Source organism: Selaginella moellendorffii, unplaced genomic scaffold (assembly GCF_000143415.4).
Source record: "Selaginella moellendorffii unplaced genomic scaffold, v1.0 SELMOscaffold_29, whole genome shotgun sequence".
Lineage (NCBI taxonomy): Eukaryota > Viridiplantae > Streptophyta > Lycopodiopsida > Selaginellales > Selaginellaceae > Selaginella > Selaginella moellendorffii.
In genome coordinates, this window is record NW_003314290.1 from 1,588,789 (window position 1) to 1,603,139 (window position 14,351).

At 51.8% G+C, this 14,351-nt stretch overlaps 4 protein-coding genes across 5 annotated transcripts; all 4 read right to left on the bottom strand.

Annotated features, from left to right (window-relative positions):
* Window positions 1-176: 176 nt before the first annotated feature.
* Window positions 177-4,916, bottom strand: LOC112348475 (serine-rich adhesin for platelets-like). The gene is made up of 6 exons (XM_024681065.1): window positions 3,924-4,916; window positions 3,709-3,799; window positions 3,537-3,642; window positions 2,723-3,481; window positions 832-2,653; window positions 177-753 (listed from the first exon to the last, which is right to left on the bottom strand). Exons 1-6 carry the CDS (start codon window positions 4,102-4,104, stop codon window positions 266-268), a joined length of 3,447 nt encoding a protein of 1,148 aa, XP_024536833.1. The 5' UTR covers window positions 4,105-4,916; the 3' UTR covers window positions 177-265.
* A 1,080-nt stretch (window positions 4,917-5,996) lies between these two features.
* On the bottom strand, window positions 5,997-9,105 carry LOC112348476 (S-adenosyl-L-methionine-dependent tRNA 4-demethylwyosine synthase-like). Of its 2 annotated transcripts, none has more exons than XM_024681071.1 (10): window positions 8,299-9,105; window positions 8,112-8,227; window positions 7,878-8,053; window positions 7,630-7,820; window positions 7,491-7,577; window positions 7,271-7,428; window positions 7,003-7,213; window positions 6,739-6,927; window positions 6,362-6,675; window positions 5,997-6,298 (listed from the first exon to the last, which is right to left on the bottom strand). In XM_024681071.1, the coding sequence occupies exons 1-8, from the start codon at window positions 9,088-9,090 to the stop codon at window positions 6,769-6,771; spliced, it is 1,890 nt and encodes a 629-aa protein (XP_024536839.1). In that variant the 5' UTR covers window positions 9,091-9,105; the 3' UTR covers window positions 5,997-6,298; window positions 6,362-6,675; window positions 6,739-6,768. The 2 variants fall into 2 exon arrangements, with proteins under 2 accessions (XP_024536839.1, XP_024536840.1); XM_024681072.1 differs by having other exon boundaries at window positions 5,997-6,301.
* A 16-nt stretch (window positions 9,106-9,121) lies between these two features.
* Window positions 9,122-12,363, bottom strand: LOC9646335 (phospholipase D delta). Its single transcript, XM_024681069.1, has 10 exons — window positions 11,272-12,363; window positions 11,099-11,215; window positions 10,859-11,053; window positions 10,561-10,809; window positions 10,445-10,513; window positions 10,245-10,392; window positions 10,043-10,191; window positions 9,813-9,977; window positions 9,562-9,759; window positions 9,122-9,508 (listed from the first exon to the last, which is right to left on the bottom strand). Exons 1-10 carry the CDS (start codon window positions 12,271-12,273, stop codon window positions 9,212-9,214), a joined length of 2,589 nt encoding a protein of 862 aa, XP_024536837.1. The 5' UTR covers window positions 12,274-12,363; the 3' UTR covers window positions 9,122-9,211.
* Window positions 12,364-12,568: 205 nt separating this feature from the next.
* LOC112348409 (putative F-box protein At3g23950) lies at window positions 12,569-13,666 on the bottom strand. The gene has a single exon (XM_024680810.1). The coding sequence runs from the start codon at window positions 13,664-13,666 to the stop codon at window positions 12,569-12,571; it is 1,098 nt and encodes a 365-aa protein (XP_024536578.1).
* Window positions 13,667-14,351: the final 685 nt, after the last annotated feature.

Here is a 14,351-nt window from a genome sequence, read left to right on the forward strand (position 1 = left end):
GAGAAGATCTCCACCGATGGATCTAAGCCCACCTTGCACAGCAGTCGTTGGATGGACGCATTATTATGCCGCGGAAACGGTTTTGACGGGCGAGGCGGCGTCGCGTGCCCGTCATTAATGGTGCGACAGGTACACGTCAAAACAACATTAAACATTCCTTGACACGTCACCAAGTTTCCCAAGAACCCTAAAAATCTCTTTTCTTCTTTAGTTTACTGCAGTACACGAGTAAAATTCTTACAAGCCACAGCCCCTCGCTGATTCCTCACAGGATCACGCAGCGGCATTTGGACTTCGATCGCCGGCGCAGCGACTCGGCGCTCGCGGCGTCGCCCCCCCTCTCGAGCGATCGATCGATGAAGTGGTGCTCTGGGATGATGTGATCTTTGACGTCCTCCTCAACTCTTCCCAGGGGCGGGCTGTGCATGAAGGCGACGGTGGTCTTTGGCATCAGCTTCTGGTTCTGCAAGTAAGTGAGAGTTCTCCGCACGGTGGATTCCTCGCTGGCTTTCCACTTGGTGGGATCCAGATCCACGAACTTTGGGGGGATGTGGTGCGTCTTGGACAGCCCCAGGAAGGTGACGAGCTCGTCCGCCGACGCCGCCTTGAGATCCTCCTTCTCGATCCCCAGGCTCGCGGCCCGGTAGACGAGGTCGTGGACGATGGAGCTGCAGAAGAGGATGCTCTCGCGGGTGCTCTCGCTGGAGGAGATCGCGATGGTATTGGTGGTGCTTCCAGCACCATTGATGCTCCCTGCCATCGAAGAGAATGAAGCAAGCTCGTCATCGATCGATCGAAACAAGAGCTCTCTCTAGCAGCGAAGAAACTTACCTGGAAGTTTTTCGTGATGCTGGTGATGTTGCTCGGCTTCTTCCAATTGCTTCCAGCACTCGGTCATGGTGTCGATCTCCTCGTCGCCTCGATCGCGAGGATCCTCGGCAGATCCTCCAGGATGATGATCTCCACACTCGGAGGAGGAAGACTCCTCCATGCTACACACTTCTATGTGTGTATCATCCACGAGCAGCGATCTCTCCTCCTCCAGGACGATGTCCATGGCGTCCTGCCGGTGACTCGCGATCGCCGCGATCGATTTCTTCGCTGCTGGCTCTGAGAACTCACGATCGTCGCTCCCCGCCATCTTTTGCCGCGACGAGAAATCATCGATGTAGTAGTCGACGTATCCGTCCTCGTCGTTGTCAAAGCCACCGGGAAGAACATCCTCGCTCGCCAGGATCTCACACTCCTTGCTAGAGTTTAAGCTCGTCGTCCTGCCTCCTCGCTCGGTCGTCGTCTTGTCCACGAACTTTTGCGGTGGATCCATGGAATCGATGTAGTAGTCGACGCAGCTCTCCTCGGATTTGGTGTCGTACTCGTCCGAGGCCTTGTACGTATACGTCCCGTTGCTGGACGCGTCGCCGTTGCATGCTAGATCGAGGTGGTGGATCCTCCGCGGGGTTATATCGTCGACGCTATCGTCGGTGGTGCTAGCGGGACGTCCTCCGGATGAAATGCTCTCGCCACCTTTGGAGGAGCTTATCTGGATCGAGAAGAGCGACGATTCCCTCGAGTCTCTCCTCTTGTAGTGCCTGGACGCGCTCAAGAATGCGCCGAAGTTTGGAGGGTCTCGGGGCTTGGTGGTGATCCGGGACGACAATCTATGGACGTCGGTGTTGGTCGAGCTCGTCTTTGGATGATCTCCCCGGTCGTTGGACGATCGAGTGGCGAAAGTTTCCGAGAGCTGGGAGGCGCTGGACGACGAAGTGGAGGCTTTCTTGTCCGAGATTGTCGTGGTGGAAGTGCTGGGAGAGATCGAGGAGCGGCAGTCTCTGGGCTTTGGAGCAGGATCGTTCGCGAGTCCGAGCACTTCCGAGCCGGTTGTGTGGAGCTCCTGATCAAACTGGTAGACTTCCAGGGAGCTGGAGCTGTACTTTAGATCGATGAGCTGAGTGAAGCAGTGGAGGGATGGATCCTTTGTGGAAGATGGCGGCGAGGAGTTTTGCTCTTGTTGTGCTTCGTCAGGCTTGACAGCTCCTCCAGAAACCTTGGAGCTCGGATGAGGAGCTCTCGCTGATTGCCTCTCCTGGTTTTCGGCCAGATCCACGGCTTTGCTGATGACGAGCTCGAGCAAGCTTCTCATGCTGGCTGCAGTGTCTTCGTCGAGCGGATGGCTCTCGTCGATCTCCATGTCGACTTCGTCCTGGAAGGGTGGAGAGTGATCCGAGGAAGTTGGCGTGAGCACCAGAAGCTCATGGTGGTCGGACTTCTCGATCACCATCTCCTCCTCGACCTGAGCTTGAGTTTGAGCTCGAGCTTGTTCCACCATCGGCTCCAGCTCCTCAACGATCTCCAGGGCTCTCGTCTCCTCGCAGCTCCTCGCCAGCTCCAGGGAGTGATCCTCCAGGAGCTCCTCGGCCTTCCTGTCATCGATCATGGCGTCGAGCGACGCAAACTCGTCGCGGTCGTCCCGGCTCAGCCTGGACGCAACCTCCTCGTCCTGGTCGTGCTCCACACTCGCCGCGCTGCTGCTGTTGATCGACGAGTCCGTCATGGAGCGCTGCTGGAGCGAGTTGCTGGCTCGCGTGTAGAAGGACGAGATGTGGCTGTTTGACATGAGCGGCCGGAATCCACCGCTCGAGTTCCTCCTAAAGTCCTGCAAGAAAAAAAACGATTTTGATGATTAGAGAGGAGAGAACTCTTAAGAGTTTGCAAAGCTCGTCACCATTTGTCGCGAAGAACTCGTGTCGAAAGGCTTCCTTTGCGAGTTGATCGCCGAGAAGGAGCCCGTCCCGCCCGTTCGAACCGGCTTCTTGGTCACGGGCTTCACCGGAGATGTCTCCTCGCAGCCCGAGATCGGCCGCTTTCCACCGCTGTCCGTGGTGGTGGTGGTGATCACCACCCGCGGGCTGGGACGATTCACCTCGATGCCCGAGTTTTGCGACGAGGAGACGACCGATCCTTTGCTGGAGCTGGCCGAGGAGCTGTAGCTCCGGGAGAAGCTCGGCGACACGGCGCGGCGATGATCCGAGCTCTTGAAAGAGGATGATCCTCCTCCAACGAGCCGGGGAGACAAGGAAGCTCCGCGAGTGTTGGACGAGGATGGTCGATCCGGCATGCTCGTCCGGAGGTTTGGCGGTGGCTCACTCGCGAATCCCGCGGGCATTGCCGGATGGACGGGAGTTCTCGGCTTTCGCGACGATGGCGAGCTGCTACGCGCGGTTCTTCCCACATTGTTGGAGGTGGTGGTGATCTTGTTGAAGCTGGCGGAGGTGGTGAGAGTTCTCCTGGTCGGGGTGGAGGATCTTCCTGGAGTGGAGGGGCGAGCGCCGGTTGGAGTGACTGGGCGGCTGCTCGATGATCCTGGCCTGGACGGGCTCGAGTTTCCAAACGATGGTCGCCGGCTCAAGCTCGAGGTGGAGGATGGAGATGGCGAGCTCGGCCTGCGCGAAGGACTGGAGCTTCCTCTGGAGATTCTACTCGGCTGGAATGGAAGGACGAAGAAGATTAGAGATGGAGTGTGATTGATGAGAACTTACTCTTGATCTGGTGGTGGCACGAACGCTGGCGGCCTCGAGCTGTGCCTCGCTGGGGAGGTCGCGATCCAGCGATGGAAAGAGTGGCGTTCCTGGCGGAGTTAGCAGCCTATACCACGCGAGGAAAGGGTGAGAATTCTTGCAAGCGTTGCTCGTCCTGGCTATGGAAGCTTACCAGTCATAGTCGTTCTTCTCCGGCTCCAAGCCTAGCAGATCGTTTGGGCTCTTGTGCTGCAATGGCGGAGCCGTGGCCACCATCCGATACCCTGGAGCGCGAAATCCCCAAAACTTAGCGGACAACCCATCATGATTCCAATCATTCCAGCCAAGAGCACACGAAGAACACGCAAGAACACGAAGAACGCAGACAATGGGGCCTAAGAAACTCACGGAGCGACGCTTCGATGTCCTCCTCGGTGCTGGGATGGAGGAAGTGGATCCTCTCCCGCGCCTTCATCTCGTGGAAGAGCGCCAGATCCTCCTCGCGCTCCTTGCCGACCACAGCCATGGCGCTCGACCCTGTGCTGTGTCCCCTCCGATGCTGCGCTCCTTCTATTCCTCCGGCGCTCATTCGATCGATCGATCCAATCCCTTCCGCGCAGCTACATTCCGGGAGCAACCCACTTGCTCGCGATCCAAATCCTCTCGTGGGTCGCCAGTCCTGGCTAGACCCACATCCCCGATCTTCTTCTTCCTCCTCTCGCCTCTCACACTTTCACACACACACACACACACACTCTCTCTCTCTTTCACTCTTTCACCTCTTCCTCATTCCAGGCCCGTGCTTCCAATGCAGGAGCTGGAGCGTCCACGAGAATCCATGCCTCCTACTCTGCCACCCCTGATCGTCATCCATTGAGCTCTCCTTCCACCATAGCCGCCGCTATCGCAGAGCGCGCTTTAGAAGCTGCTTAGGAGGAGGAAGACGAAGAATCCAGCACCGAGTGTCGATTTTGGCTCCATCATCAGCATCGGCGTCTTAGATCGTCTGATTCCATTGGTGGCATTGCTGTTCCAAAGAGAGAGAGAGAGAAGGGGAGAGGAGAAAAACCATTTTGTTCCTATACTTCTTTTGTGTGTTCTCTCTTCTCCTGTCTTCCATGGCAGGAAGAGAGAGAAAGAGAAAGAGAGGGAGAGAGAAGAGAGAGAGTCATGCCATGGAGAGATGCTCCAGAGATGCCCCTGGAGATTCCATGTTGTTGTGAGAGGAGATGATCATGGAGCATGTGGGCAATGCAGAGCAGCCAGCCAGCCAGCCATCTTTGTGCTTTGCTTTGCTTGTGTGCTTGGATTTTGGGCTGGAAGAGATTTTTAGCCTGGTTTTACTTGCCTTGGATTTTGCTTGGAGGCCTCCTTTCCTTCCTGTTGTTGTTCCCCCTTCTTTTTTTTTTTTTTTTTGGCCTGACTTGTGTGGCCTGTGCCAGTGTGTGCTGCAGCAGGATAGCAGCCAGCAGCAGCAGCAGCAGATGCAATGCAAAGGCAAGGCCAAAAGAGAGAAAGAGAAGTTTTTCTATTTTTTAAGAAAAAAAGGTAGATTAAATCTCTTGTTTTTCCTTTTTGAAAGTTTCAACCAAAGCACAAAATGCAGGGAGAACTTTATCCTATCAGGTGATTTGGGATCTCAGAAGAGATTACAGTGGGGTTTAGGGTCAAATTGCAGAAGACTTTGCCATCCTTTATTTCTTTTCAATTGTTTTCTTAAGAGAGAGATGATTGCAAAGATGGTGACCTTTGCCCTAACACCACCCAATGCATGGACAAAAGGCCTGGGCCAGTCAAGGTGGATTCCATGTTCCTGTCAGGATCAAGCCAGGTTTAGTGGGGCTTTAGCCGGGTTTAACGGCGGTTTTAGTTTGGAGTTCAATGCCCCGTTCGGGGATTTCGATTGTCTCGAGGCGAAAGCCAAAGAGAATGTTGGTGCTCTTTCGCAGTCCTCCATTCCGTTTTCTCGCAGGATATATGTAGCACAAAAGCTGGAAGAGCTAGTAAGGACACTGTCTTTGCCAAGGACTTGGTGTAAAGGAGCGCCCACCCTGCAGCGTTAGGTCTGGCATGACCGTACCGAGCCAAAGTCCCCCCCGAACCTACCGGTCAAAGCAAGCCAGGTAGAAAAGCAAAACCCACACTGGAGAACATGATCCTCATGTGGAAGCATTCACTTCAAGTAAGAAAAGAATGGATTTGGAGGGGGAGAAAGCATTGCTTGGAAGTTTTCCACCACTCAAGGAGCAATCACTGGGTGTGCTTTGAAGGAGGAATCTGGGGATTCCTTGGGCGATTCCGTTTGATCCCAGTGGATGATCCAGCGAGCAAAAGGATTTGGATTGGATTTAATAAGAGGGACCAGTGGAGTATGCTACAGATCCAGTTTCCTAGGTACTCAAGAGAGAAAGCTACTCTCCTGCAACTCCAAAGACTTTCAGGACGTAAAAACACTATAGTACAATTATTTAAACAATCAGCGCAAAGAAACCATTTCCTCCGGATTTTCTCATTTATACTGTTTTGATTGTCTTCCAATATGTCATCATGGAATCGATGATCCGGCAACAGGGATTACACTAGATACACTTTAGAAACGAAACAAAGCTGGCTTGCCTCGGCTAGAAGACGTCTCCTTTGTCTGGACGTTCTTTTGGTCCTACACCAAGACGAAAGATCATTCCTTTTAATCCAACTCGTTAACGGGACGTGTAGCGACGGCAATTCTTCACAAGTTCCCAATGAAGAAACACTTGCTCCTGCTCGTGACAGCTACGGCTTCTCTGCTCATAAACACCCAGGTAAGAACCAAAGAGAGCGAGAGAAAAGAAAAGAAGAACACTCACCTCCAGTTTCCATTGATCCTTCTTCCACAGGCTTGCGAGCAATTCGCATTCTCCTGCCGTCCCATTGCGCTCGTCAAGTACTGGTTATATGCCAAGTGCGAGCCAATGTGGGAGCACCGATTCTTCAACTTGCAGGAGAGCTTGGGAAACTACAATGGTTTTATCATCTCCGGCAGTGGCATTTTTGATAGCTGCGACGTCGAGCTCCACAGCAACTTGATGCGTGCGGCGTGCCCCGACGGGAAGGGCAACAATATCACCACGGAAGCAGACCTCAATCACTACTTTGGAAACAATAACGGGTATCTGGAATTCTGCGGCGTCCACATGTAAACAATCTCTGTGAGCGAATGACGAAATAAAACGAAAAACTTAACTGGCAAGTAGAAGAGATGAGGCTTCTTCCCTTACGTACAGCCACCGCTAACACCGCCACCGCCATGCCGTCTCTCCTTTCTAACTCTCGTTTCAGTGGGATCAAAGCCACCTTCGACAGCACCATACACAGCCCAGGCCGGGGTGGTTGCCATGTAGTCCTCACTGCTGAAGGATTCCCCACTTGTCACCTGGTGCAAGAAAAGCAAAGTTCTTTAGAAGCAAGGAAGCAAAGTGCATTATTCCTGTCTGCTCTGCCCGCTTACCAGCTCCTGGAACTTGTCATAGTCGATCCATGTATGCCACTGTCCGTCGGCTTTGAACTTGGAGACATTAGCCAGGAGAACACAGCACGAGTGGACGTGCTCACACGCCAGCTCGTACTCTCCTCGGGTCTCTGCAGATAACGCCTCCGAAAACTCTCGCACATCCTCGTGCCAAGGAACGTTCTCCATGGTCAACGTTGATGTCTTAGACCTTGAAAACCAGAGAAACGGGTCTTTATGAGAGGAGCAAAAACCGAAAGAGACTTACGAGCCACAGTAGGTAACTCCCTTGATCTCAATAAAGTCCGGCCTTCCCAGTTTCAAAAGCTCTGCGTATGCCGTAATTTCGGCGGTATTCCATCCTTTAACTAAAGTCAAGCGATACACCGTCCTCTGTTGCTTATCTAAAAGCGCCTTCAAAGAATCCTAGAGAAAAGAGAAAAGGAAGCTTAGCTTCGCAAAAGGAGCTTTGAATGCAAACGACTTACGATGAAACGCTCCCAATAGTCGCTGAAAAGAGGCCTGTCTATGGCTTTTAGCCTCTCCTTTGTTGCAGCATCAACGCTCACGTATAGCTGCATAACCGTTTTCAGACACAGGGACACAGACAGAATTTAAGAAGCTTACCTGTGTGACGGGATGTAAAGATGCAATTTTGTCGGGGAACTGGGCATTAGTCACCAGAAACGTAGATATATGTCTCTTATGCAGCTCGTCGACCAGAGTGTTAATCTCCGGATACATGATGGGTTCTCCAACAAGTGACAGAGCACAATGCCTTGGACGAAGGCCTTCTTCCAGACGATCATCTTTCACACCTGAGCCAACATCACAGCAAAGCCGTGAGTTGAGCTACTTGCTAGGAAAGTACTTACCAGGGACGCCTTTCATTTGCTTGATCATCTTCTTATGATGATCCAGAGCAGTCGTCACTATATCCAAAGGATCATCCATCTTCCACTTCCACGACTTTCCAACGGGATTTGTATGGTGCCTCCAGCAGAAGACGCATTTGTTTGCGCACGCAAGGCTCGGCGTTGCCTCCATACATCTGAAAAGTACTTAATAACATCATGAATCATCGTAGGAAAAAGCAGAAATTTTCCCACCTGTGGCTCTCAATTCCATAAAAGGTATGCTTGTAGCAGCCACCACGACCGCGTAGTTGAGACTTTGTCCATCTACATAACTTCACTCCGCTGTGAGATCCAATTACCTTGTAGCCCTGCAAAGAAGGAAAGAGAAGAAACAAAGATAAGAAGTGGCCAACTCAACTTAAATCTGAGAAACAGATACCTGTTTCTCCAAGCTGGACCTGATAACGGGCGTCACCATCTCCTTCGCCTCTCCATCGCTAACGAGCTTTCCATTCGTCGCTCGAGGATACTTGCCAGCTAAATCTTCCAAGTCGAAATCCTCCTTACTGTCATCAAACTCGTCATCGTCGTCACTCTCATCTCCTTCAACCGCAGCAGCCGGTTCCACTGCGATGGAATCTCTCTCGAGAAACTCTTTCACTTTGCGAACGAGCCTTGCCGACCAGCCATCGAAAGTAGCATCTAGCCTGCCTCCATCGACGTCTCCCTCGCCCCTCTCCACCAATCTTTGCGCTCCCAGGTCCGCCATGTACTTCTCCACGGCTCTTCCGACGGCATTAAACTTGGAACCATACTCGCGGCTTCCAACGCCAAACACCGCAAACCGGCACTCGGCCAGCGCCTTTGATCCAACTCGAAAGTCCGTGGAGCTCTCGGCGAGCCAGTTCACGAAGAAAGCCGCGTGCTTGGGAGGATTCCCGTCCTCCCATGTCGACACGACCATCACCACCAGCCTCTCCTTGAGAAATTCCTCGGGCTCGTACCCGCTGGGATCGACCAGCTCCACTGGAATGCCCCTCTCGCCCAGCTTCCCAGCCAGGCGCTTCGCCAATGCGGCCGAAGTGCCCGTCTCCGACGCGAACAGCAGCTTCAGCTTGACAGCCCCGCCGCCTCCTACTCCATCATCGTTGCTATTGCACTCACCCTTGCAGCTGCAATCGCCAGCGCCACGATCGGCGCCTCCCGTGAGCCATCCCCGCAGCTTCTCCATTCAAGAGCCCTAAATTGCCGAAGAACCCTAATTCGTTAAAACCCTGGGTTCTCGTACGGAGAGTTAAAACCGTTATTTCGTACAAATCATACGTGTACGGGGTTAGACAATCCGTACAAAATCACGAGGTCAGCTGGTCTGGAAGTTGCGCGTGAGGAGTTCCCAGTACCTTGCCTCCAAGATCGGGGAAGTTCTCGAAACCTGGGAGTGGCTCGAGCTTTCCTTCCGGGGTGACCTCCACCGGGTAAGGCATGAGATGGCCTTGCATATCGACCACTTCCTCGCCGACATACTGCTTCCAGTTCTCCTCCGCCAGGTGATTTACACGGCGGACTGTTTCCACGCTTGCTGGATCTTCGAAACAATCTTCCACGCAAGCCAGATGCTCGGCCCACAGCGAAATTCTATGGCCATAGACCTGTAGAAACGAAGGTGAGTTTTAAGTTGATACGAGCGAGGAACTGAGCTTGCCTGGCCTCTGGGATGTTTCTGCTGTTGCTTCCACGTGTAGTTTGGCTGGAACGCTCCCATTGCTATTTCAGTGTCTCGGCAACCATCCATCGATCTCTGGTTGATGTTTGCAGAGCCTATGATCACGTATTCATCGTCTACAATCATGCTTTTGGCATGAACATAGATAAGAAAACGGCCATTTTCTTGCACAGTATGCTGTCACAAATAAAAAACTAAAAGATCTTAAAAAGCCCCGAGTGCAATAGTACCTGTTTCGACTTCTCAGGTGGTGGCTTCTCGGGCTCGTGATCCAGTTTCTCGCGATTGCCAAGGCAGTAGAAGTTTAAGTAGTCTCTGGGATGATACTCTTTGTCAAGTCCGGTGTCTGCTAGAGCTTTTGCAACCACACGATACATCATCTCCATGGTTTGTGCCTGGTTTAGATGAGAATACAAAGTGTCAATACTTCTATGCACTTAAAAAACGGAAGAATACTGGCCTGGAAATATAAGATTTCTTGTCCAGAAGCACTGTCGGGAGCGCCTTCCGGCCACATGGGTACAAGCACATACACAGCGAACCTTTTGCGTTTTCGGATATTAGCGTCAATTTTCAGAGCAATCTCCATCGGAATTAAATGCGTTGCACCTGAGAGTATCGCGAATGTTAGCAACTAAAACATGAAGCCTTGAGATTATTACCAGCATTTTTATAGTCAGGCCAAGCATACGAAGAACCCAGAAAATACTGATTTTCAATGTAGATAAAATGCCGAGCAGACCTTATCCTCTCCACGTATGCGGCATGTATACTTTTGTCGATAGCAATGTTCTTTCCGCAAATCAAATGCTGCTCAAACAACAGCTTGTATAAAACCCCATTCTACAGCTACGAAAATTACCTCGACTTCGGCACCCAGAGCACTCTTTGGAAACCCTTTCACAGAACCGGAGTCAATCGAACGAAAGACCTGCAGGCTATTTCAGTCAGGATGAAAGGAGAAAACTTGCAACGCACTTGCGCATGCCATGTCTCTGGATCATCATGCTGTGATACTAGAAGCGCTTTATCCTCCTCCGGATGCTCCTTGATTGGACCAAGTATCCACGAAATTCGTGAGATCTGAACCAGCTCATCGTCGTGCCAGTTCGAGGATTTCAACCATCGCTGCTCAAAATTTTTGAGACAGTCGTACGCAGCTGGACCTTCAAGCATGCAATGCTGATCATGCCAAGGTTGCCTTGGCCCTCCACTCTCGGCTGTTGCCTGCATAACAAAGTCAATCAAAAGGTCTCAAATTTCACTGACAACTTACCGAAAACATGGCGTTGTAGCAGTCATCTTTGTGAATTGTGGTTAAAGTGTTGAAAAGAGAGTGCTTTTGAGTATCATAACGACCATCGCAAAGGTCTAGACCTCCCAAAAATGAGGTGATCTTTCGAGTTTGTCCCGGGCCCTGAGTATCAGCTATTACCAGCTTCTGATGATGAGTATACAAGGTTCCCACAATCTGCACAGACAACAATGATTTTTGTAAGAGTTATGATAAGCTTACCTTTTGTCTAAACCAGCTGAGCTTGTTGTCTCCATAGCGAGGAGAAAGGACACACTTCACTGCAGAATGCTTAAAATATTTCTTTGTCTCCTCGTCGTGAGTCCCCATAACACCATCCTGGAAAGCAAGTTAAAAGTTAATAAAATAACTTACAAGCAAAGAAAGTATCTTACGATTTTGAAGAACCTTGTCCTGTGAGACGTCTTGTCATCCCAAACAAGCAAGAGAACTCTCACACCCTCTGCAGACTTTTGCTTAAGAAGCTCCCCCAGTGTTAAGTCCGGCAAGTCCTTGTGACCAGTTCTCACCAGCCTGGTTCTATGAAAGACTGCCCACCCGATAATATACACGATGTGGTGAGCATCGACAATTGCCCGGCAGAGATCCTCCCAGCAGCATTGCCTCACGAATTCCTGGCCATTGTCGAGACTTATCGGCTTGAGAGGAGGCACCTCCGCGTGAGCGTCTTGATACAGCCTCACTCGGCATCCTGTTCTAAGAGGAAAGTACACCTTCTCCACACCAATCCCCGGACCAACACCTTCGATGTAATTCCGATCTTCCTCGACAGGAGTGTACTTGATAAAAAGGTTGAGCTGCGTATCCTGTTTCTGCCTTCCTCTGCTTAACAGCGGAAACCACCCCTCGATGGGCTTCTTCGAAAGAACTTCCTCCGCTGGTATTCGGACCCTGCCGAGGACGTGAGGCCCAAATAAAAGCCCGTCGTCTTTCACGGTCAGCACAACTTCCGTCGCAAAATGACTTACATGGATGGATAATTGTTCGTTCCAGGATGGTTTTTTTGATATCCGGGTTCGACCAAGCCTTGCTCCCCCAATGCTCAAAACAACGTAGAGCCCCCGTTTTGGATATCGCGTCTTCTTGGATACTTTGGGATTGCAGGACATCGGAATTCGCATGCGGACGCAGTCTGTGAGCGGCCCCCTGAACACCAAGTTCTTGCAATCCCCAATTCCTACCTCGAGCTTGCCGTAGAGCAAAAGATTTGATTTTTCTTCCTCAACAGTTTCTAGATCTGCCTCATTTTCCAGCTCTTCGTCCTCCAGTTCATGACTGCCATGCCGACGGAGGTGCCTGTGATGCTGCTTGGCAACTGAAGGTTGAGACCGGAGCCCTTGCGGAGGCGCAATGCGAGCCGATTCTTCAGCCGCCATTAAGCTCCTCTTGTCACCGCCTGAATTAAGATCGTCAAGTCCAAGAAACTTGAAATCACCTCAAGGTTTTGGAGTTGCTGCGCACTCAACGGGGTCAATGATACACTCGAATAAAGAAGACCCGTGTGCTGTGCTGGATTGCTGAATTTCTGCCACGAACAACCTCCAAAAGGACACGTAACGTTTGTCCTGATTATCAGGAGGTTTATCATGCCCATCTCACGTACGTAATATTTTATAGTTCCTTCACATCAAAACATATATAAAGAAAGAAGAGACTGGATCTTTCTGTACCTCAAGGCTGTGTCGTTAAGCTCGGCACAAAAATCCCCTCAAACGATTCTTCTAAGACGTGCCAGGAGCTCAGCTCAACGTTGAAAGCTACTGCTGGAGGAAAATTGGAGCTCCACTCTTCCGAGACTGAGTGAGAACCTCGCAGCAGCCGGGGGTACACCACCAGCATGTCTCCTGCCTGGACGAAGATAAAGCTTCCCTCCAGCGTAATCTCATTCAGTGTCAGGCTCGTAGATAAGATCCTCCAGGCCATTTTACAGCCCCTGGGTAACGACTGATTCCCAGGTACAAGCTCCCATATCTCGTACCAGAGCTTCTTGTCGTCACTCAGCAATGCCGAAACTTGGATGTGTCTCCCCCTGTGATTGATCATGGAGCTGCAAACCATGATATCCAGCCTTTGATGGCTTTTATCCGGGAAGCCACAAACTTCCACCTCCGACCATGATCTCGAGCTCATATCGTAGCATATAACGCTGCCGGGAAGATTGCTCATGTAGAGCGAGCCTCGGAGATCCCTGGTAATGCAAGTCCCTGGCCTGTAGTAGCTAGCGTCGGTCACCCAAGTTTCCAGTCTGGAATCATAGATGAGAAATGGCAATGCTCCAAAGAAACCGACCTTGTACGAATTCCCAGTGGCGGCCACGGCCATGGTCGCCTGGTGGCTGCCAATGCTTGTAGGTGGCAATGGCAGCTGGTGCCACAGACCCTTCAAAGGATTTCCCACGTAGAGCGCCCCATTGAATCCCTGGCCGCACACCAGGCCACGCGAGGACGCCATAATCTGGAGCTGCGATGTTCCTGGCGGACGAAATGTGAAAGGGAACGCTACTCTGGGGCCTCCGACGGGACTCCAAACCTCGGATTTCGGCGGCGCTCGTTGCTGCTGCAGGGATTCTCGCCACGCCCGGACGCAAATCCACGGCGGCTGCGACCGCCTGGCGGATTTGCGCTTCCAGAGCTCGAGAAACTCGCCCGATCCGACGAGCGAGTGCCAAGACTTACACACGGATCGAATGCGGATGATGTCTTCGAGCGGCAGGAGCACAAAAATCTTGGCGATGACATCCCTTTGCGAGCTCCAGAGCCCTTCCTCCATCGCTCCTGCCCTAAAACCCTACCCGTTGGAAGGGGGGAATATCCTCGCAAGGATTTTTAAAAATTTCCACCGGACACGTGGCAGCTTGAGATGAAAGCTCTTGGGATCTCGAATGCTTCAAGCTTCTTCCAATTCGCGCGGAAGAGAGAAGAGAAGGAATCAAAGGATGGCTCTGTAGGTGAAAATGCGGTGGATCAAGCTCATGGCGCTGGATTCCCGATTCCTTCCAGCTCCAGCAGCGATCGCGTTCGCAATCGGCAGCGCCAGATCGAGAGGTCAATCGTCATTTCTCTGTTCTAGCCCTAGAAACAGGGGCCCTGCGCGATCGTCTTCCCTCCCAGTTACCAGGAGCTTCAAATCTATCGAATTCCACCGCAAACATCCAATTCAGCATGATCGGATCCCCAGTGCCATCCGGAGAAATCACGAGATTAAGATTGAGCCGGTTTCTATCCCAATTGGGCTTGGATTTCCACTCGAGAGCAGCAGCAGCAAGGACCCAAATCCATCGATCAAAACGAGATTGCTCCACCGCACGCTCGAATCACAGCAAGAGGACACCATCGCCAAGATCCAGGAGATGGAGGACAAGATCCAGCGACTGGCCACGAAGCTGGAAGCAATCTCTCATGTCACAGAGGTCCAGATGAAGATCAATCGCGTCAATCTCTCCTATGGATCGGGC